This window comes from Barbus barbus (genome assembly GCF_936440315.1).
Source record: "Barbus barbus genome assembly, chromosome: 4".
Lineage (NCBI taxonomy): Eukaryota > Metazoa > Chordata > Actinopteri > Cypriniformes > Cyprinidae > Barbus > Barbus barbus.
The window spans coordinates 33324670-33349351 of record NC_136732.1 but is presented as its reverse complement, the minus strand read 5'-3'; the positions used below and the strand labels follow the sequence as shown (position 1 = coordinate 33349351).

Sequence of the window (24682 nt, the reverse complement as noted above, 5' to 3'; positions counted from 1 at the left end):
AATCCAAGTTTTCTGAAGAGACATGATTGCTGTATATGATGGAATGGCGTGTCAATTAATGGAAGTAGCAAATTGGTGGTAATAGCTGTAATTGTGAGTATTGACGTGCTCTTTTGATGAGGAAGAATAATAAAACCGGCCAGAAAACACTAATCTAGCTAATTTATGAGGAGACAGCCTTGTGTAATCTATTTATGGCAGCATATAAATGATAAAATACACAGATAATGAATCAATTACACATGTAATGTTCATCCTTTACTCTTTGTCGCATTAGTGCAAAAAACATTCCTGTCTTTGTTGAAAGAGACATTTGCAAAAAGCCAGCTTCCCTTTGATTCTGCACCACTTATAGAATTCTGAAACACTGTAAACAGACACATTTTTTACTAAATCAGCTCTTCAGATGCTGTTTAGTCAATCAAATAAGGAGCACAAGTAGATTTAACATTGTATGCAATATGAGTTGCTTTGGATAAAAGCATCGGCTAAATGCATGAATAAAGTATACGTAATATCAGTTCCTGCATTCTTAAGTCTAACCTATTAAATCCATGCTCAGCTCAACTCAACTTTCAGCTTAAGTATATTTCTACAGCACTTTCAAACAGAACCATACAAAAGTAATCATATATGAAGCCAAAATTCAACAAAATCCATACAATTTACAACACACTGCTAAAAGCTAAAGAAAATAAATGAGGTTTTTAAGAACAATGAAAGCTCGTTCCAGAAGCGGCCACATAAAAAGCTCTATCACCTTTACATTAATGGCGCGATCAAGAAACTGTCAGACTCAGCTGATCATTTGAGCAAAGAGATCTCAAAAAATTATGTAAAATAATTAAATCAGAAATATACTCTGGTGCTAGGCCACGGAGAGCTTTGAAATCATATAACAACACTTTTTACTGGATTCAGCCTAGTGCATTAGTACTATCTTATAAACATAACAAGACTCATAAAAACGTCTAAAAGTGTCTAAACAATACCACAAAGTGAATGCCTTTATTTCATTGCACAGTGAATAAGAAAATCACATTTCTACATTCTTAAAATAAAGGTTTATAAACAAATTTTCACTGCAATGCCAGAGAGGAATGAATTTTGGTTCCCCAAATAACCTTTTTTAACTATTAGTGTGAAGAACCTTTTGTGCATATAAAGATTCAATGGATGTTAAAGGTTCTTCATGGAAGCATGCCAATAAATAACTTTTATTTACATTTTTATTGGATTTTAATGTACAACTGACAGCATTAAGTTCACATTAGGCCTGGTCCGATGTGGTGATGGTTTAGAAAACAAAGCGGCGCTTTCTAACAACATTGAACAGGCAGCTGCAATATCTCGTCTTGTTTGGCAAACGGTCCATCAAGTGAAAAGTCACTTTTATCGAGGTGGTTCACCGCAGGGAGGAAGACAGGCGCGCGCGCACTGAACGCTGTCTGGTCTCGCTCTTTGATTACGGGAAGAAAAAAAACCCGACGCCACGCGCGCTTTCTCCAGTGCAGACAGCGGCGGCTCGAGCGCCTCGGATGAACTCGGAGGATGGTTGATGCGCGAGACCTAGGCCAGCCACGTAGCGATGGCTTGTAAACCGGAGCAGCGGTGGGCTCGTTCAGTCTAGAGGCAAACCAGAGCGATTTGTGATAGTTTGTCCGCTTGTGCATGCGACTTCACGCTGCTCGCCAAAACTCAGTGTCCGCGAGGAGTAGTTTATCTGAAGCAAATCGTTTTTTGTGGATCTGTGTTTTATCGGATCGCTACACAACTTGAGGTGGACGATATGAGGGAGAGGGCGCTCGTGTCTCGGGTGAGTAGTCTTTGCTACAAGTTAATTTCTGCGTTTGCATTTATTTACAGCGATGACAGTTGTTCGCCGCATGCATAGAAACCGTCCCTCGGACATCTGTCAAGGTACGATGCTGTCAATGCACGACACGACTTATTTTCACCGGTCGATCTGAAGGGTTTTGTTCGGATAGAGCAGGAATCGTCAAAATTGTTATTGTTTTCTTGCCTAATGCTGTTTTGCATGCAAATGCACTGAGAGTCTCCTGCAGCTAGCTGCTCGCAGACCGCGAGTGCTCGTCAATATGAAAGAGAAAAATCTCTGAAGGAGTATAAATCTGGGCGGTTTGGGGGTGCAAGAAGTGAAAGTCGTCCACGACGAGGATGTTAGCTTGCTATGATCCACAGGGTTAAATAGTCGTATTCTCGTTGCACGCGCTTTTCAAAGCAGATAGATTGAAATCACCTCGGTTGAGGTTTTTGTAATCGCGTTTAGCAATTTTGCAAAAGCAGGTCCTGTCGTAGCTGGAGTCCAGTGCACACAGCTGTATGTACATGCACTCGGGATGTTAGCTGTGCTAGCCGATCGGCCTGCACGCCTGCCGTCCCAACCAACCAATGTTTCCTTCTGTTTAACCCTTTCTTTGCGTCGCTTTCCCAAAAAAGTTACTCTTTGCCAATGAGTCGCCGTACACCCTTTGCTGCTTTTCTATCTGTTCCGACAGGATAGTATGGTCCATCCACGCCGTATGCCAGTATTTATCCTCCTTTTTTGGGGTGGACGTGTTGCAGTTTGGAGGTGTGTTGTGGATGCGCGCGCTAGGCCCTTCTCAACCTGCGACGTTAGCTCGAGCTGCTAGCGCGGATTTTAGGAGTAGGGGGCGAAGGAATTTTGCTCTCTGTTTTACCTCTTTTATTCTTATTATTTTGGTCTCTTTCTTTGTTGAACTTAGTTTGGAACTGCAACGATGCATCTGTGTGCCTGACAAGCCAAAAAGCTTTGGTTAGCTCATTATTTTGTGAGGTTTTCCCCCGCTTCCCTTTATCCAGTTCCCAAGCTGCTATGAAGTCTCACCAACTTATTAGTCAAAGAGATTTTCTCCAGAGCTGGTGTAATTCACAATGTCCTATGACACCCACAAAGTATTAGTATTAGCTTTTTTTACCTTGCTTTTACCTTAACTTAGTCTGCTAAACATTTTCATAATGCTGTCTTCATAACATATCATTGACACATTCAGGCTGCAATGTGTGAGTATCATGGGAATATAAATATTATTCAGGGCCCATCTGCTACTAAACTTATTATTTTTATAAGATAAAGAATTTAAACTGCACGAATCCCTTCTTAAATGGAAATATTTTGTATATAAATGTCTTTATAAAGTGATGATCAAAAAGACTTGATATAGACTGATATAGTTTTTAGATAGGCAGTATGTCGTTTTTTTTGTTACTTTCTTTTATTCCAGCCTAGTATGCAGAAATAAAGTGTTAAGTTTGTTGTGCCATAAAAAAGTGTTTTATTCACTTAGTGTTCATGCATAAAATTGTATGTAAAAATCTGCGTACAAATGTTTTTTTTATAAGGAAATCATGATTCACCAATAATTTTCATAATATATTTTATTTTAAACTTAAAAAAATAATAATAACTTGGACGAAAAACTGGAACCACAAATGCAAAAATGACATAAGATGATATTTCATCGCAAATGTATTTCAGCGAAGCTTTGTTACAGTTCCAGCCATGAGGTTTCTGTGTGTAACAATACCAGTATGTTTTCTGAGTGACAAAAGGGCTGTAAAGGAAAGGTTGTGCAGAAAGCCTGGTTTGGCCGTATTTTATGCAACTTGTAATACTCCAAATTCATTAACATTAGAATTTGGGGCGGGGCTTAATTTATCCAACCAGATGTTGCAGAAATATGGACTTCACTTTTAAAGTAGTGATGTAACTGAAGTAGCAATGAAAACTTGGGTTTTGTGCATTAGTTGTTGACTGGATTTTGAGATGTGGATGTTGCACTCAAAAATGTAAAACAGACGAAGGTGATCTTGCAGGGTTTAAGCAGACTGAATGATTAAAGATGTTTTTTTATATAAAATACATGGATCAATCATTCACAATAAGATCTATAACATGCATTTAGATTATAAATAGGGTTCATTTTCATTTCATTCAGACTTGAAGATGTCGCTCGTTTCTGACATCCTTTCTGTGCTCTCCCTGCGCTGCTGTAGAGTTACCTGTATTAAAGGCCTTCAGTTGGTGGGTTAGTTTAAGAGCATCTGAAAAGAATAGAGTGACTCAGCTTGCTTGCTTGTGGTTAATACAGTTGCATAACAGTGCTCAAAGAACCCGGCGAACCTTTCTGATAGAAAGTCAGATCGTGGATTCACAGTACTGTCATGGTTCATCTCCCGTGATTAAATAATTAGTCAGATTATCAGAGATCTGCTGCTGTTGGAGTCCAGCACAAGGCCAGCAGGTCAGAGAAGTTGGAGATGGGGGAAAATTGAAGAGCAAAAAAAAAAAAAACCTGTGCATTTTTAGTTTCTAGCAGTTGGAAGTTTCACTTTCAGTTATTAAAACCTGCATAAATAAATCCTGAAGTCATTGGTGTAGCTACTTAAAAAACATTTCCTGTGTACTAAACCCACCTTAAGATCAGAGCATGAAAGGTTATTTTGTCTGCAATGTGTCAGTTAAAGAGATTAAAGTGGTTCTGGTGATTGAATGAGAAAAATGTGTTCATTGTTGAATGGACGAGATGAGGTGGGCTTGATCCCCAGTGCTTGGAGATATGATCAGAATATATAAGCTAAAAGATGAGTAATTTCATTGGTCGTAGAAATTTAGATTGTGTGATTGTCACCCACATCAAAGCAGCTTGCATTTTTTCATGTGCGAGGAAGCCCGGGATTAGTCATCGTTATCGTCCACCTACTTGCTCACGATGATGAGAGGAGCAGCCTGAGGCATTGCAAAACTTCAGTTGCACTTGTCGGTCTTGAAGCAAGAAAAATGAATGCATTGATATTGTCTTCACACTGAATTTCACTCTGCTTTTCTTCTTCTGTATTGCTCCGGAGCATGCAAACTCTAGACCTGTAAGTGGCTGCAGACATCAACAGATGTGTAGATGCAAACACACGCGTCTTGCATTCTTGTGTAAATAAGTAGAGCGTTTTCCTTCATTTCCTCCTCAGATGTGTTGTAGACGCTGTGTTGCAGATTCTCACGCTCCTCCGGCTGCTGCATTTCTGGCATCCTTCTGATGGGTGCACTCAAGTCAAGAGTCACTAGCTCTTCGGAGATCTTCAGCGAAGAATTAACTTTGCAAGTCTGTTTAATATGAATGCAGAGCACCATTTGGTATTTTATTTAAAACACACAACAGAATTTACTCACAGTGAAAAGTGTGCCGGGCCAGTCTTTGAAATACACCTACAGTAATATGTGTGTTATATGCCGGCTATTTTCCTGTGACTCCAACGCACACTCTCTGAGATGTGTGACCCCTTATGCACCCATCATGTGGTCACATACACTGCGCTCTCCAATTCTCAGAAAGTTTCAAAGCGCACAGGAAGAAAGGTGGAGGTGTGTGTATATGGCTGTATATGTGTGGGTATGTGTTTGTGTGTGTGTGTATAATTGTATACGTGTGGGCGTTTGTGTATGTGTATATGGTTTTATTTGTGTGGGTAGGTTTATGCATGAATGTGTGGCCGTTCCAGCAATGTAAACTGTCGCTGCAGGAGAGCTGCATGATTCGGACGAATAACGTCACCCTCAGTAGTTACCATGCAAGGCTGAGTTGAATTGTTTTTAACTGAATTGTCTTTAAGTGTTTTTCTAGGTTTTGCTCCACTGTGTTACCGTAAACAAAACACAAGCAGGAATCATATAGCCTACTGCTATGCTGAATCTAAAGCTGAAGACATTGATACCTGAGCTATAAGTTTGCTGCATAACCTGAGATGAAGACTACAAAAATAATTAAATATTCCTACACAATTTTTCTATGGTGATGTCTTCACTGGATGCATGCAAAAACTTCACCTGATTCATGAAAAAAAAAAACACTCATATGAACTGGTTCTTTTAAAGTTGTGAGATCTTTTTTCCATGCTGTGACATACAACCGAGTGAAACAAATTGTCGAAAATGAACTAAATACAGGATGGGAATTTGATTCTATGCATCAGTTGTTGATTGGATGGAGGCAGATCTGAATGTGAGCTTGCAGTCGATTGTGGCGGCATTTCAGCGGACCAAATGACTGGAGAAGTCCGATGTACTTTACTGGAAGTTTAAATTATGACGTTTTCATTAAAGGCCAAAATAATGTTTAAAAAAGGAAAATTGCACGGATGAATTGTTCACCATAAGATCAACAGCATGCATTTAGAAAATAAATGGGGTGAATATACATTTCAAACCAATATCAGTTACTCATTAAAAACACTTAACATTTCATAATATATTGATTTGATATGGCTGGTCCTGGGGGTGTGGGGTCTCTCATAGTGTCAGAGTTCAGTGTTGTATGGGGTAAAAAGAGGGGAGGGGGGGCAGGGACGGTAGGGAGTTCAGCTTCCTGACAGCCTGATGTATGAAGCTGTCCTTCATACAAAAGTGACAGCAGTCTTCCTGTTGTTTGTCATTTATGTTAATTAAACAACAAAAGAGAGAAAATCTCTCACTGCTCTTGACTAAATCACTTTTGTAATCTTAAATATTTATATTTAATTCCCATAGTGAAGAATATGCAGTGTTTTTATACATTTGATTACTTTATACAATGTATTTGTAGCATTTCTTCTTTATTTGTTCTACTGTAGTTTTTTTGTCCTATTACTTGTAATTAGTTTTTTTTATTCTTATTTAATCACTGACTGTTTACTTGTCTTCGGTGAGCTTGAGTTTTTTTTTTTTGTGGGTTTTTTAGGCTAGTGTTAGTTTTTTGTGATATTGACATTGGTGACAAGAATTATGAACTTTCTATGGTATAAAATTTTTTGATATCATAAAGACCTTTTTTTAAAACAAAAATAACTATATTGCAAGATATACCATTACCATGAAAGATTTTGGTCATACCGCCCATCCCTGCTTCTGTGGCACATAAAAAATTTATTACTATTATTATTATTTTTTTTTTGTCGAAGTGGTCCAAAACAACATTTGACATTAAATGTTTAATTTTATGTATAAAAATAGATTAGAATAGAAAATGTTTAACACAGGTTTAGCATGACATGAAGTTGATTAAATGATGACAGAATTAACTTTAATGTGTCGTAAAGTAGGCTCATCTGTCCTAAAGGTGACTCAAAGGTGAACTGTATACGTTATGCCATTTCTCTTCTGACCTCATATTTCTGTTTTAACTGCCCTAACTGCCCTTTTTTCGCTTTTCATCATTCAAATGATGCTTCCCACCCTCAGACACACGATAGTCAGTCACGATACATTCACAGAATAGCTCACTGTATGTATGCGTACGCTGTGTCAGACACCTTTTCCTGTTGCCAAGGATAGAATGAACTAATTTTCTTTTCTAGATGCTCACACACACACCTTGATGAGTCAAAGGGTTTGCGACACATGAACATATCTGTAACTTTATTATTATAAAATTTGACATTTGCTACTGTGCAGCTCTCTGATAGTTTGTCAGACAAATAAAAAAACATAGTTTTCTTTGACTTATAGAGGTGGGTTAATGTGAGTCACGCTGTTGGTCTTCTCACAGATGCAGCAAACTGACTAGACTGTAATTATCTTGCTAGTCACAAGGCTTTAGATTTTATCATGTAATGCATGTTGTACACAGCCAGTGCTTTACAATGCAGTATTGTTCTGAAGAGCCATGTATGTTTCACAGAAATGTCTGTTCAGCTCACGCAGACGATGACTGGCACACATGCACTCAAACAGAACAGAGATGTTCACAGAGAGCCAGGAAGTCAAGGTCGAAGCCGTTAAGAGTAAAACGCAAAAACAGAGCTATTTTTCCTGTTTGTGGCTGCTGTTTACTTGTATAGGTGGTGGTGTTTTTGATCGTGATGACTCCGCGTGTAAGGTAGAGTCTTGTTTTGATCTTGGTGAATTAACAGGGTCACTCTGATATCTGATTTCTTAGTCTATTGTTGCATATTAGCATATAAAGGAGCCATTGATTGGGGAAGATTATTCCTTGAGCGCACACACTCCCTCCCCACACCCGTTTCAATTCACTCACACTGAAACTTGTGGTCTCGTTTTGGTTCATCAGTGTGTAACTGTCTCAATTTTCGGTTGAATCTGTCTCTCTGTTGAGTGAATGCCATACAGATCAAAGACAAATAGCTCAATCACTTAGCAGATTGGGTGTAATGATTTTTTGTTCAGTTATTTTTAGAAAGTTATATTTATTTATATATCTTTTGACAATTATATATTTACATATTAAAACTTGTACAATTATGTATATACAAATTTAATATAGGTGTTTGTTCAAATGGTAATAGCATTCCTTTTCCATTTAAAAAAAATTATAATTAATATATTATGTCATTATGCATCTGTATTATAGCTGCCATCTCTGTAACAACAAGAATCCATCAATGGCATATTCACAGCATACAGTGGTATTGACATTTAGACTATATTGCATCATATCAAAGCCATGACATGTTAGAAATGACAATCTCAGAGGCAGTGAAAAGACTTATTGATTGAGGTGCAAATGTGTCTGTTTTAAAGCGGATTATAATATTGTGATTTTATGCAATAATAACATATTTCTGTCCTAAAATATTCACTTTCATGTGCGCTACTGCACCAGAAATAGAAGCATAAAAATGCTCATTTGTGCTTCAATATTTGTTAAACTATTGGATTGGAATATGGGACAGGAATTTAAAGTGCACAATAATCGCAGTTAAACATTCATGATCAGATTAAATAATCACTACAGGCCTACTAGGCAAATAAGCAACACTCCAGCCACCACATGGCTACTTCAGCACGAGGCGAGTCGCTGTTAACATGTTAGGTGGCAGTAACGAAGTGTGAGAGACTGTCCAGTATGAAAATATAAAAGGAGGGTTTCTTCCTCATTGTGTGAGTGTGTTTTCTGTTCATAACTTCTTGTGGTTTAATTTTGAGCTGCTCACACACACTTCACTGAAAAACGAAACGGTTGCGGTTTGGTGTGTGTATCTGATTAGTAGTGAGATTCTAGATGTCTACACCTTAACCAGGCTGCAGTTTCATTTCTCTTTCTTTTCCCCTCTTTTATTCACTTGCTTGCTTCTTTCTCACACACACACACACACACACACACTTACATATAAAGAATGTATGGCACCTGATTAGAAGACCAGAAGGTTTTACCAGGTAACAGTCATTGCACTGACTATAATTTCAGAAGTGTTGTTGAGGTATGGAGCGCTGTTGTGCTCATTCTTGAATATCTGCGTTTGATGACACACTGCTCTTGTTTCAATGGTAGTTGTGGTTCATTTACCTGCTTTGAGGTACTGAATTAAATGTGATGTCTTGGGTGACTCCTGATATAATTGCTTTCAATTTTCTTTCATTCCTTTCGCAACCTTTCACATTGTTTCTTGCTGTCTTTCAGGTAACATCTGGCTGCAGGGTGTTGATTCGGAGCAGCTGGTAATGACTGCGCGATCTAAGCGCTGAGTTTAACGGCGCGGAGACGCCGTCACATCACTGACAGAGAGGAGGAGGCTTTTGTAGCTGAATCAGCAGAGATTTGCAGATGAGGTGCCGCTATTGTCTTTCCAAGTGAAACCGAGATGCTGTTGAGAAACTGAAGTTTGGGTCTAAAGCCAAGACGAGTTTCATTTGGATGTGAGTACTTTTAAGACTACATGAGTTGGCTAAAGGTTTGCCGTGCCTGTTTTTAAGGCTGTATTTTTTTTGTAATATATCAATGTGACCATAAAAACTTATAGTAACAATAATAATTATATTATTATTTTTTATTAAATTAAAATATTAAACAAAACAAATACTCAGTATTAAAAATATTAAGTATTTCAGATTTATAGTATTTAAAGGGATAGTTCATCCAAAAATGCAAATTCTGTTATTAATTGCTCACCTTCATGTCGTTCCAAACCTGTAAAACCTTCGTTCATCTTCGGAACACAAATGAAGGTATTTTTGATGAAATCCGAGAGCTTTTTGATGCTCCATAGACAGCAATGCAACTATCATGTTCAAGGCCCAGAAAGGTAGTAAGGACATTGTTAAAATAGTCCATGTGACATCAGTGGTTCAATCCTAATTTTATGAAGCTACAAGAATACTTTTTGTGCACACAGAAAACAAAAATAACTTTAATCAACAAATTCTTCTCTTCCCCGTATGTCTACGACACGCATTCACGAGAGAACCATGCATGCGTGTGGTGCTGCTGATGCAGGAGCCGGTGTTCTGCCGTAGAAACCGGATGTGCAGCGTCTTGTTAGCAAGCAGAGGAATGCAGACGCATGTGTCATGGTACTGTCGTGAACACGTGTTGAGCACTGACATAGAAGAGAAGAAATTGTGAATAAAATCATTGTTTTTGTTTTCTTTTTCTTTTTTTGTTTGTATGGTTTTTTTAATTACTTGAGGGAGAGTAATTAATGACAGAATTTTCATTTTTGCGTGAACTACACCTTTAACTCTTTCCCCGCTGTTTTTGAAAAAAGTTGCCAGCCACCGCCAGTGTTTTTGCTGATTTTCACTCAAAGTTCTTGGCCCCCAGAATATTTTGTTGTATGAGTATCTGAACATGCAATCCATCAAAATAAAGATCACCCTCTACTTTAAAAATTTTTTTTAAATCAAGCATTCAAGCTTCAAGCATTGTTTTCTTTTCATCAACTTGAATGTAGGTAGGTTTCATTAAAAAAACAAAATTTTGAGCAAAAACCTGAGAATTAAATTTGATCAAATACTACATCTGGATCATATTCAGTAATATTTTCAAAGCAAAGATGCAGTAGATGGCTTCCATCAGCACTCCCAAAGCTTGCACAGGCCTTTACCATTTCCTGGATCGACATTTCACTCCGTAACATTAGGCAGTTTTCATTCATATGTGGTTAGTTTTGATGATCGCATTAATTTTCATATGCATATGCTTACATATGAGATTGCTCGTTTCTGCGTCTTCCTGATCTGTGTTTTTGATTGGCACTTTCTAGACCAGGGCTGTCCAAACTCGGTCCTGGAGGGCCGGTGTCCTGCAGAGTTTAGCTCCAACCCTAATTAAACACACCTGAAGCAGCTAATCAAGCTCTTACTAGGCACACTAGGGCTGTACCCGATATCGCGGCAACCGTTTGTTGATGGCAACCGCTTTAAAGGCTCTTTTCATTACAAGTTTGGAAAGATTAGTGTTTATAGTGTTTTCTAATGCACTTTATAAGCTACCGAACACAGAGCAGATGCAAAGATTCAAAACAAGCCACTCTGAAGGCCGTTTCACACTGAGCGCGATGCGAATTGCCTTCTGCTAATTCACGCTAGCAAAGTCCCTTTCAAGGAAAGTCCGTTCACTCGGCCGCCATATTTGCAACGCATCTGGGCAGCTCAGACAAGACCAAGTCCTATCTAAATGAAGGGGGGGAATCCTGAAATCTCAAAAACAGTTCGCTCATTTCATTTCAAATCAGCAATAAAATCTGAAATGAACTGCCCCATGAATGTTGTTTCTTATGCTCAAATAGCGTTTAAAAAGCTTATTTTTCAGGCTAAACCAGCCAGTGCGCATGCGTAGCTCCAACGCGCTTATGACTGCTGGTCCAGCCCCAGGTTTCTATGGGAAACCGGAGCTTCTAACAGCCGCTGCAGTGACGCAATGACTTTACCAATCAACGATTGGCTCTTTCATTTAGAAGGTGGGACTATCCCGCCATATAGAGTGCTGGAACTATGATGTCACTTTGTAGGCGAAAACCCGGAACTGTTGTGTTTCTTAAAAAATACGGTTGCTAAATGGGACTGCAGGCGCTGTCGGAGACATTCAACATCATCATGCCGAACGGTTTATCAATTTTTAGTATTTTCCAATTGTAGTATAATTTGTAATTCAATTGATTGTAAAATAACCAATGAATAGTTTCCCGCATTTTATATTGTTGTTCGACAACGTTTTTTTGTTTCCCCCCGAAATGCAACACAAGTCTTCGGAGTATCTGTACTTTACTTGAGTTTTATATTTCAGCCAACTTTTACTTTTACTCCACTACATTTCCTAATTAAAATGTATACTTTTACTCAGAAGCGTTTTGCCGTCTACATTCTAATTCTAGATGGCAAAACGCTTATGTATGCTTTTTATATTTGCATAATTTAATATAGTTAACTTAATCTATATCACACAAAGAGTACCGTTTTTCTGTAGATATCAGCATAACACATTTAAGAATCATTTATACAAGTTCAGTAAAGCAATAAGTGTCTTACATTTTAGACATAATATTGCTTGTTTTTGGTCAATTTTGCCAACGTAAAATAGTTCCGAACAAAGATGACAGCACTGTTTTGCGTCTCTGAGCAATGGACGGTGTTTACTTATTGAATGAATCAGCTTTTTGAACTAATCGGATGATATAAATGATTCAGTATTCACTCATTAACACAGTCAAATGCTTTGTTTCTGAATGAATCAGCCGTTTGAGTGAATCGGTTGAATCTCAATGACTCACTCATTAACAGTCACATGCGGTCACATTTAATTTCACATTTCGACTATTTTTTTCGTGTCTTAAATTATTTTAAATATCAGTATTCTACGTTTTGTGTTAATAACAAAACATTAGGCCTATTTATGCATCTGTAACTGCAGTTTAAATGCATCCATGTCCCCTCTGAGAAACATTAAACTATGTAAATACATCTAAATGCTATTTCAGATGCAGATTCCAGAAATGTTTTTTTATGTTAGAATGAAAGACACTAAGAACCGGATGAAGTGCTTCTTATTCTTACCCAAAAATACAAAATCGAAGAAAGAGTTAAAACTGAACTTGCTACTCCAGCTGTGTATGAACTTTTTAAAAAATATATATTTATTTGCTTCTTTTCCATTTTGCATTTACTTGTACTTTTTCATTCAATACTTAAGTACGTTTAAGATTTAAAAAATACTTTTCGGACTCAAGTACAATAAATATCATATACTTTTAAGACTTTTTTTTTCAGGGCCACTGCTGGCCAAATAGGTGCCCTAAGCAGAACTGTATGGTTGTGCACCCTCCCCCAAATATTGTGGATTAAAAAAAAAACACCTAAAGGGATCAAAATAGAACTTTAAAATATAAAAGTAAATTAATTGATTAATTAAATAAATTGTAATTAAACTATTATTTAAAAATTACAATTGTATCTCAGTTACCTATGGATATAATTTGTCTGATTGATTTTTAAGCATTCAAAAATCAAGCAAAAGAAAATTAAGCAGTTTTACTGCGATTTATACCATGGTTAATTTTTTTAAGGGTTGTGATGTCCACATGTTTTTGTTGAAGAAATTAGAGGCTGTAACATTTCTATCGTAAAAAGGTGGCCAGAAATGAAAGATTAAGTGGATATTTGAATTGGCCTAAATGTTTGGTCAATATAACATGGATTTGATCATCCTGTAACTGCAAATACCAGGCCTTTGGTGCTCTTTAAAGGCATTTGTAGTAATATGTATTGTACATAAATTGTTAAAATACATAATGTAATACAAAATAAACAGTGTTATTCAATGAAATCATATAATTATTAATTAATCATTGCCTCATTGTTTTATATAATGCATTTTAAGTAATTTTAAAGGCTGTTGTTGGGTTAGGTCTGTTTTTATAACCACAAAGAATATTGTCTTACTGTAATACTGTCTTAATTCTTTGTAAACTATTATTTGAAATAGCCTAACAAAACCATGGTTAATTTGTGGATGCCATCCATGGCTACAAGAACTATGATTTTTGGTTTTATTCGTAGTAAAAACCATGGCTAATTTTCATAAGGGAACATGGAACCTCAGGGAGAATTTTAGATGTGTTGTTGGTGGTTACATTTTTACCATTAAAACACGTTAACCTCAACAGCCAAAGAAAAGTTTCACTGGATTATGAATGTACCTGAAGGCTTCATCTTTTTTTTCTTTTCTCGGCACCGGACTGCTGATGTCTTTTCACAGGCATAGTTGTCTATCAATAATGATCATTTGCATTCAGCCGCAAACATAGTGCGAGCGTGTGCGGATGCGGGAATGGCGCATCACGTGTGCTTAGCCTGCCTACTGCGTTCACCTTAAATTTGTATTTTTTTATCTCTCTCTATATATATATATATATATATATGTATGTGTGTGTATTCATGTTTAGATTTTTATTAATGTATATGTTAATTTTTATATTAATATAGAATGAAAGTTTTTTTTTTTTTTTTTTTTTTTTTGAGCAACTGGGATGGTGCCCCCCTGGGAGTTGGTGCCCTATGCTAACTGTGTACTCTGCGTATAGGGAGCGGCGGTACTGCATTTATTCATTCAGCTAAGTCATAGCCTTTGTAATTTGTAAATCACACTAAGCCATATCACAACTTCAGTTTTAGTTAAATTAATAATGCAGCTCTAAAACATGTCTTATTCATTTTCTTTATTTTCCTTTTCTCATACCTGTTTCTTTCTCTTTCATGTCCTAGTGAAAGTAATGGAGGCTCGGTTTGGGCTGGGCTAAGGTGTCTCTCCTCATCTCTCCTCCTTTACGCTCTCTTGCCCTCCTCTCATTCATTCGAGAGGAGGGGTACATTGCCTCCTGTATCGCCCTTGACAGCATACAGTGGTTATTCTCAAACATAAAGAGGGAAGTACTCCGATTTAACCGAGTGTTCGGCTGCTGATGAAGTCCTGCCAGACACTGAAGGAGGAGGTGTCCGGCCCGGAGACGATGTCTCAAGAGGAGGGGCAAATGACTCAACCCTCCCAAACGTACTTCCACAACACCTCTGCTCCTGATGCCGAGCTGTCAGCAAAGCTGTACAAGCGAGAAGCTGCGGCCAAGCCGTACTCTTTGGTCATTGACAACACGATGGCTATGAGGCCCGAGTCACAGATGCCCTCAGACCTAAATCTCCATCCTACTCCGACTCAACCGTTTTACCGGGAAGGGTCCGGAGCAGCTGAGACGAAGAGCGGAAACTGTGGGACGTCGGAAGATTCTGAAGCCGAAGAGGAAGCCGGGGTGGAGGATGAATTCAAACGAGGACAGATCATTGTAGAGGTTAACCTCAATAACCAGACCCTGCACGTGTCCAAAGGAGACGACGCGGCAAATGCAAACACTGCGGGAGACGACAAGAGCAATAGTGAGGAGGAGGAGGAAGATGAAGAGGAGGAGGAAGAAGATGACAGCGTTGAAGATGACTACAGCGCAGAGGAGGATCTGGATGAGGAGGATCAAGATGATGAGGAAGAGGAAAACAACAGTCGGCGAACAAGAGCGCAACGGACGCACAGGGGTCGAGCCGCTGCTCCGCCACGGCGAAAGAGTCGCCGCGTAGCCGCTTCATCAACTGGGAGCGTAACCACTGCGACTGCCGGCGTTACAACCAGGGGGCGGAGGAAGAAAGCGGAGGGTCCGTCCCAAAAGCGTAGACCTGCCAAGGAGCCCAGAAGCTCCGCCTCCTCCACCTCAGGAGCGACAGTTGCAGGAGGAGGAGGAGGGGCCAAGAGAGAGGGTGAGGGGAAAGAGACGCTAGCGTGTGAAAAATGTCCACGTGTGTTCAATACCCGTTGGTACCTGGAGAAGCACATGAATGTGACGCACAGACGCATGCAGATCTGCGACAAGTGTGGGAAGAAGTTTGTGCTGGAGAGTGAACTGGCTCTTCACCAGCAGACAGACTGCGAGAAGAACATCCAGGTGAGAGTATCTTCCCAAACTTGTATTGAAAAGCCACATGCTTGGTGAAGTACAAGTATTGTTAAGACATTAGTCCAAGCAGAAGACATATTTAAAGGGGTCAAAAACGTCTTTTTTATTATTTTGTACTGTTCTCTATAATGTTATCAAGATATTTACATCAAAAACACGATCTATTTTCTGTCCTGTTTTTATCCCCCTCATCAGAACGCTGTTTAAATAGGTGTGGCGGATTGTAGACTCAGAAGTAAACACCCACTGCTGTGATTGGTTAATAGTAGTGTATTGAATTTAATTGTGTATTGTGTGTTGTGTTTGACAGCGTACATTCGTCATAGATGGACCCTGCTGTGATTTAGGTCAAAAAGCATAAATAACTCAATACATGTCAAACGATCTGTAATAACAGACAAAGCAATAGTGATCACGTAATGAAAACAGCTACTCACACTTGTGTGTTGTGACATTACTGTTGAATCAGTGTAGTCGGCACAGCATCGTCTTTTAGTTTCGGTCTTTCTAAAAATCATGTTGAATTGTGCCTTGTTTGTAAACAAATCCACAGTAAAATAAATGGAACAAAAGTTCGTACTGATGCGGTTTGGAACTTCATTAAAAATAAAGTCCATCAAATTTTATCATTTGCCTTCTGTGTAGACCTGTGTTCGCCTCTCCTAAACGCTACATGCATGAATCGATGGGGGTGCTAAACAGGCAGTGATGTAGAAGCAGGCGTTGATCATCTTCTGAGGAGGCGGTGCTTATCCACACTATTTCTTCTTTAAAACAAAACAAAAAAAAAATAAAAAAGGGAAGCCGTGGCCTAATGGTTAGAGAGTCGGACTTGTAATCCAAAGGTTGCGGGTTCGAGTCTCGGGCCGGCAGGGATTGTAGGTGGGGGGAGTGAATGTCTAGCGCTCTCTCCACCCTCAATACCACGACTGAGGTGCCCTTGAGCAAGGCACCGAACCCCCAACTGCTCCCCGGGCGCCGCAGCATAACTGGCTGCCCACTGCTCCGGGTGTGTGTTCACGGTGTGTGTGTGTTCACTGCTGTGTGTGTGTGTGTGTTCACTGCTGTGTGTGTGCACGTTGGATGGGTTAAATGCAGATTCCGAGTATGGGTCACCATACTTGGCAGTATGTCACTTCACTTCACTTCTATTACATCATAGAGTAGAACATTCCACAAGCTGTCGTTTTGTCAGATTGGCTTCAATATAAGCTGTTTTTAGACTAATGAGAAAGTTTTGAGTTTTGACATTTACTGGATGTTTTTATAGTACAACACTCAGTTCATGACCCCTTTAATGTGACTCAATTGGAAATGAGGCTGTGAGGGACAGAGTGAGTCCCTGATTCTGCTACAAGATATTCCAGCAATTTTTGTTCCATCTTATTTTTTTTTTTTTTTTTGAAAGGCTTCAATTTCATTGTTGTCATCACAAAAATAAATTGATGTTTTCAAATTGCAATAATAATTCACAATATTAATGTTTTTTTATAGCATTTTTGGTCAAATAAATGTAGCCATGGTGAGCATAAGACAATTTTTTTGTTTTCAAAAGCATTAAAAAATCTTACCAGCCCCAAACATGTGAATGATGGTGTATGTGCGATACAAAATATAATATTAAATTAACATTGACTACAGCTTAAAAGCCAAAGTTGCAAAAGGTTTAATTTTATTTTCCATATTAAATGCTTAAGTAAAATTAAAAGTATATGACTTTGTACTTCAATAATGATTATTGTAATTAAGGATGCACTGATATTAAAATTCTTGCATATGCCAATAATTGTTTTCATGTTAGGGCTGATAAATGACCAATATATAAATTATGTAAAGTAAAATACCAACAAAGCAGTAGATTGTTACTTTATTGTTAGTCGCTCTGGATAAAATCGTCTGCTAAATGCAGAAATTGTAGATTTAAAAAAAATTAAATAAATTGAAACATTGAATTTAGGCATTACAACTTTATAATGTACAGTATGAAGGATGCATATTAATTTTCAAAATTATTTTTATATTAATTTGCTGAAGATTACATTTAGCAGTGTTATTATTAAGTGTGTAGTGTTTTCAGTGGCAAAGGTAAAAATTAGAGAAACTAACGTGCAATTAACCTAAATGTCCAATATTAGCCAATTGAGATAATTCTCAAATAAATTGATAACTGTGGCATACATCTTAGATCTGATTTGAAATATAAAGTGCATTAAAGGTTAGGAATGTGTTCAAATTGGTCCTGACCAGCAGAGGGAGACTTCATTCATGTTTCGAGGGCCATTGAGACTCAGAAAAAAGGGGTCTGAGAGTAGATATACCACTAAATATGTTATTCTTGTACTGTACAACAGTGTGTCTCTGTTTTTTGTGCCCCAGTGTGTGTCATGTAGTAAGTCCTTTAAGAAGCTGTGGTCCCTCCACGAGCATATTAAGATTGTCCATGGCTTTGCCGAGAAGAAATTTGCCTGTGAGATTTGTGAGAAGAAATTCTACACCATGGCTCATGTCCGTAAGCACATGGTTGGTACGTACAGTAAATGTGCACAGAGATGCACTTCAGCACTGCGCGAGTGAAACCTTTAAACCATATGATATCTTTTTAAATGTCTATACAAAATGCATATCAAACATTTGTATGCCTAATACAGCAGGTCTTCTGTTTGTCTCTAGCTCACACAAAGGACATGCCGTTTACCTGTGAAACCTGTGGAAAGTCTTTTAAGCGCAGCATGTCACTGAAAGTGCATTCACTGCAGCATTCAGGAGAGAAGCCCTTCCGTTGTGAGGTATGAACACATTATATGACACGATACGCAAGTGGTCTGGTTTGAATAGGAACTCCATAAAATACAATGCAAATTACATAAAACCATGCATTTGGGATGTGTTCATGTTAATAGACATACAGATCATAGACTGATTAAGTGACATGCGTATCCTAGAAACCATAAATTCCAAAATTATAAAATAAAATAAAAACTTATTACACCAGGTAAAGGAAAGATATAATACTGGTTACAAGGTTGGTACAGGTTGAATCCTTGTTTGATACCCAGTGAAAAATCTGGGGCCTGAACCAAAACCGGTTACAAACCACTGCTCCACATAAACCCTTTTTCCTCCCCTGGAAAGTCTTCCTGTAATTTGGTACAGAATTTACATCCCCCTCTGTTGGCAACATGGTTTCCCCAAATTGAACCCCCTATTTATTTGTGGATTTGACTGTTTTCTGTCATCAGTGACTCTTTATTGATGTGAAAACTCTAAAATACATTCCAAAAGTCAAAGAGTATTAAGCAAACAATATTTAAATAATAATTATATTTGAAAATGTGTGCGTTTCCATATTTACAGGTTTAATTTGTTTTTTGCAAATGCTGTAAGATGCCACATCCACGGCAGGATGTTGATGCACAAACAACACTGTATTTCTGTATATTTGAATAAGGGAGCGAATAAAGATTTGCTTATTACTGTTCATAGCATTTTGTTTGTTACATTTGTTTACTGACGTCTTTTGGCTCATTTATGTCTGCAGTGTTGCCATTGGACTAGAGCTATTCTGAAAGTGCTGTTTGTCAGTCAGTAACCAGACCTCTGTGTGCTTGTGTGTAAATACACAACAGAAAATGCATTTGCAATTTTTTTTTTTTTTCCCTATTAGCATTGGAAATATCAGTTATTTCAGCATGAATTACTCTCTTGGTGCTAATTTCTCTGTATTTTTGACACTGCCCTAACCAGTGTTAGGATAGAAAACTATCCGTTAACATTCCCATTTATTTCAGTGGTATTTTTGCTGATTAAATACACAGCTAAGGTCATCAATGGAGAAAAAATATTTTTGTAACCAGATGAATGTTATGTTCTTCACAATGAACATGGTGTCAAAAAATATAGACTAAATTCTAAAAAGAATATTTTTTAACTCATCAATGTTTTCTTCAAACAATGATACGTTGTTGCTTAGTTTATATTTAGGGCGCTCTCTTGTGGACTGTTGGTTTAGAAATCTTGTGTTCGCTGATCTTCTCCTTCTAACTGAAATTGTTATTAAAATTTAAATGTAACTAAATTTTTGCAAATATTTAAGTGAAAAAAGCAGCTCTAGTGTAGATGGATGAACTGCTTGTCAGTGGAAACTTGTCTCGTCATCACTGTTAAGACCAGCGTCTGAGTCAGTTCACACTGTGCAGATTCATTTTGCATCTCTAATATTCTCTTTTGGTTTTTTCCTGAGCTGTTCGTTGGGGTATCTTTTCCTTAGAAATGCATCGGGGGGTTAACGCTCTGTGAGGGTGGTCAGGGTGGGGCTCATTGGTTTCACGTAAGGGTGCAGTGTGAGAGAGTCTGAATGAGTGGGATTGGCCTGATTCCTATAAATAGTATTTCAATGACAGGCTTATGAACCGTAATGACAGGTTATTATGGTTGTATTACAAAGTTGGGATTGCTTCAGTCTGGCCCTGATTTGAAGTGAGGCTAAAACAGCATCCACCCACACGCTGTCTATTTCTGTATGTGTGTGTGTGTGTGTGTGTCTAGAACTGCGACGAGAGGTTCCAGTACAAATACCAACTGCGGTCTCATATGAGCATCCATATAGGACATAAGCAGTTTATGTGCCAGTGGTGTGGCAAAGACTTTAACATGAAACAGTATTTCGACGAGCACATGAAGACCCACACAGGTGAGTTGACCTACATGGTGAATGAATTGATTGTGTTGTTATTGCACACACATTTGGGAGTTTTACTATAATAATAATTATTCTAATTTACAGTGGCCCCAAAAAACATTTGGGCTCACTTTTATATATATATATATATATATATATATATATATAAATGATGTTGCTTTAGATAATAAAATAACAATTCGAATGAAATTTGCAAAAAGCACACTTTTCAAGCAGCACATTTCACAACAATCTTACTTTATTCTGTGCAACACAAACTGAGATATTTAGAATTATAAGCCATCTCTACGAGTCCATATAATACAAGTGAAAGGGTCCCTTAAAGTTTTTAAGTTAAATTACACAAAACTAACATAGCGGTAATCCATATGACCCCCGTTGATGAATCAGTGTCTTCTGAAGTGTGTGTGAGAAAAATACTAACATTTTAAACTTTCACCGGACCAACACAAACATGTTGGAAATGTATTGGAGCATTATTTGTTTAATATAACATCATGAACCCATTTACTAAATTAAAATATGGTTATAGGAAGTATGGTTTTGGCCAAAACTATATCAATTAGAAGCAGTTGTAAAATATTTTAAGACGTATGTCTTACATAAAATGTAAAGAGTAGAACAGTTCTGTTAATTTGTTTATTTAGTGTTGTTGAAAAGACTTGAAGTCATAGTTCACCCTGAAAATTATTTTTTTAGGAAATTTTCCTCTCCCATGTCTCTCCCATCTTTCTCTTTCTCTTCAGGTGAGAAGCCGTTCATCTGTGAGATCTGTGGGAAGAGTTTTACCAGTCGGCCCAACATGAAGCGGCACCGGCGCACGCACACGGGGGAAAAGCCATACCCTTGCGAAATCTGCGGCCAGCGTTTCCGCTTTTCCAACATGCTCAAGGCGCACCGAGAGAAGTGCTTCCGGGTCACCAGCCCGGTGACCCTTCAGCCTGCCAGCATGGTGCTTCCCATTCACCTCACCAGCCACACGCCTTCTGCAAGCCACACCCCTAGCCCAACCCAGCCCACTCAGTCAACGCCCGTGGGCCCCATAATGATCAGTCCGCAACAGGTGGTCACCACCCACGGCTTCTCTCATTTGCACATGCAGACGGCGCCCACGCAACATCACCCCGCACACACTCACACTCCTGTCCATCACACAGGACACGCCCCCATGACGAGCCACACCCCTCTGCAGATCTCAGTGCAGCCTTCTGTCCTGCCCCCTCCCCCCGCCCTGTTTAAGAGCGAGCCAATAAACCACTGCGCACACGAGGATGCGTACCTGCAACAGGGCGCCGCTCCGCAACACCACTGAAACAGTCTCTCGTACACAAACTCACTAATGTGAAATCAGGTGCTCGCTGGAGAACAGAGCGGACCGACTGACCACATGTATCTAATTCTCACAGGAATCTGAAAGCTGGAACTCAGTGAAATGCAATGAAATGTTTATGTATATGTGTGTGTGTGTGTGTGTGTGTGTGAGAGATACAGAACTGATACTACAAACCAACTTGCCACTAGCACTCGTGACCAAACAGGACTGATCTCAAAAACACAAGCGCAAACTTCTTAAAGCATTACTCGGATTCACTTCACCTCGCTTCAAACTCTGTCACAACAATCAAAACGATGGGCCACTGGGATTTCAGTGGCACAAACGTGGTTCTCTCTCTAACTCTTTATCAACTCAGCTGCTGTTGCAAAGGTTCTACGGGTTTAAACGTTCACAGGTTAAAGGTCTAGATTTCAAAAAATGCAGTGTAACCTCTTTAGAAATGCAGGTCTTCCCAACAATGTAAACTATTCCTATTCTACTTAATGAATCATATACAAGTCATTACACAAAACATAGTATACAGCACTTAAGCGGTAAACTCAGCGTAGTCTAAATGACTGAAAAGTTTCTGTTGCCTGATTGTGGTTGTCAGTGATTTTATTCAGATATTGGAGTTGTCTTTCCTTTTTTTGTTTTTTAAATAAAATAAAATAAAAATATGCTTACTGGGTAATGCCTGTAGCTCTCCGGCGTGTCCAGTCGGAGGTTGAGACTGTTAAGGAAGACCAATGCTGTGATGTGTCATAGGAAGACTGCAATTAAAAGCGAAACAAGATCATTTATTAGTTTTACTGTATGTTCTATTCAACCGTAACTCACTTAACCAATATTTTTATTTGTATAAAGTAGATGCTCTGTGAGACTTTTTTAAAAAGGAAATCAGATTTCTATGTTGAATTGAGATGTGTGCTTGTGAGAGTCTGATGGGTTGGAAGATGCAGAAAGGGTTTGTTTCTAATCATGTATTCAACCGAATGTAGGAGTGGAGAGTGTGTGTGTGTGTGTGTGTCTTTGACTGATCTTATGTCTGGTGCTGGTATCAAAAGCTGCTTTTTAGTTGCTCTCTGTCTTTTCCTGGTACATGATTCTTTATCATGCAGATGATTAGTGTGTGAGTGAGTGTTAAAATGGTTGCTTATATGTTAAATAGTGACGATAGGAGCAGCACAGATAAAGTGATTGAAAGTCTTGAGTCAATCAGACTCGGCTGATTGATTGTGAATTATTTTTCTCTTTCATTAGACAAAGGCATCTGTCCTCTGCACTTTACTGCCAAGTAAGAGGTTTGTGCAACTGACAAAGAATTGTTTATCATGTGACTGACATGTGAAAGATGGCTGGCTGTTGGAAAATGGGGAGAATCGCAAGGGGATTTGGATTTTTTGTTACACGTCAGAGAACTGTAGTTTGTCTCGTAAGAAGCTGTGTTTTGCCTTTATGCCCCGCCCTCCTCACCTGAGAAGTACTGTTATTGGTTCAGGTGGCTGTCAATTTTTTTTTTATTCCGTGTTTTGGGCTACTTGTTGTCTGATTCTCTCCATTCTCCATCAGTTAATGGAATGCACTTTCTAATAAAACCTTGCTAGATAAGAAAAATAAGCAGACCATAATATTGTTTATTCTTGTGAGGTGTTTTTACTCAAATCTTTTCTCAGCTAGTCTGTTTCAACTTCTCTACCCTCACGACTTCAGCAGTGTTTTATTTTTTGCGTTGTGTCTGGTACAGAAACATCTGATCTTGGTTGAGTTCTGTTTTGTATTGTTTTCCTGTTTTTGAGACACCAGGATGGACTTGCATTAATGTTGGGCCTTTTTTATATTGTTCATTTAACACTTTCTGCTAACTTTAAGTAAAATTGAATTAGCCACAAGCACAACTCATTTGTCTGAATTTGTGTATTTGTGCATTTGTAATTGTGTTTGGGGGAGACTAAAAGCAGTATTGGAAGTGGGGCATTTTTAATGACTAGAAAGGGCCTGTTTTGTGAGTATGACCTCAATCTCTTTATACCTTTTGACCTTGTTTAGTAAAGATTAGATAAAGTTATATGCAAGTTCTTTTGGTTTTAGTCTTGCATTGATTTGAAAAAAAATATTAGGCAAGCACTTTTAAATGTGAAACAAACATTATATATATATAGAGAGAGAGAGAGAAAGGAAGGCTTTATATTGAATATATAAATGAAAACAGCAATTTTTTTCATCTAAAATAGCAGAAAGTTTTGTGTGAGGCATAGATTTAGGGGTAGGGTTAGGGTAAGGGATAATATTTTGTACTGTATAAAAACCATTATGCCTATGTGATGTCCCCATAAAACATGGAAACCCAACTGTGTGTGTGTTGAATGCAGAAGTGATACATCAGTGAAGCACGTGATTAGAGTGTCCTGAACTCATTGAACTCTGGTGATGAAAATGAAACGGGACATTTGCATTGAGTGTTTTTCTTCACAATGTTACCTATTTGATCGTTATCTGTGTAGAGTTACATCTGCAACTGCATTGACTGATGCCCTTATGTCCAGATGCCCTTGGAATATATCAGTAGTCAACATAGACCTGCAGAAAGAGTTCATTTGAATGTAGAGTAGCCTATAGGCCTATACTAACATACATTCCATCAAGTAGGCTATCAAGACTTTCCTGTTTAGGGATGGTGATAATGACAAACCGGTTCCCTTTTCTACCCCTCCCAAAAATAGCTTTTTTAACAGGCTGTCATTAGCTTTTCTCAACAGAAGGAACTATAACAAACTGCACTCACCTTAAATTATACCCCCGTTAAAAGCCATTTAAAATTCTCAGTTTTAATTTAGTCATAAATGATACTAGAATGCAATACTAGAACTTTTTTTGCGCACAATTTTTTTTTATGTGCTTTTGTAGCTAATATATTTTTATTAACG

The 24682-nt window shown here is 38.3% G+C and overlaps 1 protein-coding gene across 2 annotated transcripts; it reads left to right on the top strand.

The window, feature by feature from the left end:
- Positions 1-1456: 1456 nt before the first annotated feature.
- Positions 1457-24104, top strand: LOC306868921 (zinc finger protein 652-like). 2 transcript variants are annotated; one of them, XM_079415395.1, is made up of 7 exons: positions 1457-1816; positions 9432-9667; positions 14510-15729; positions 18118-18265; positions 18412-18527; positions 20287-20431; positions 21187-24104. In XM_079415395.1, exons 3-7 carry the CDS (start codon positions 14707-14709, stop codon positions 21750-21752), a joined length of 1998 nt encoding a protein of 665 aa, XP_079271521.1. In that variant the 5' UTR covers positions 1457-1816; positions 9432-9667; positions 14510-14706; the 3' UTR covers positions 21753-24104. The 2 variants fall into 2 exon arrangements, with proteins under 2 accessions (XP_079271521.1, XP_079271522.1); XM_079415396.1 differs by lacking the exon at positions 1457-1816 and adding an exon at positions 1826-1920.
- The last annotated feature ends 578 nt before the right edge of the window (positions 24105-24682 follow it).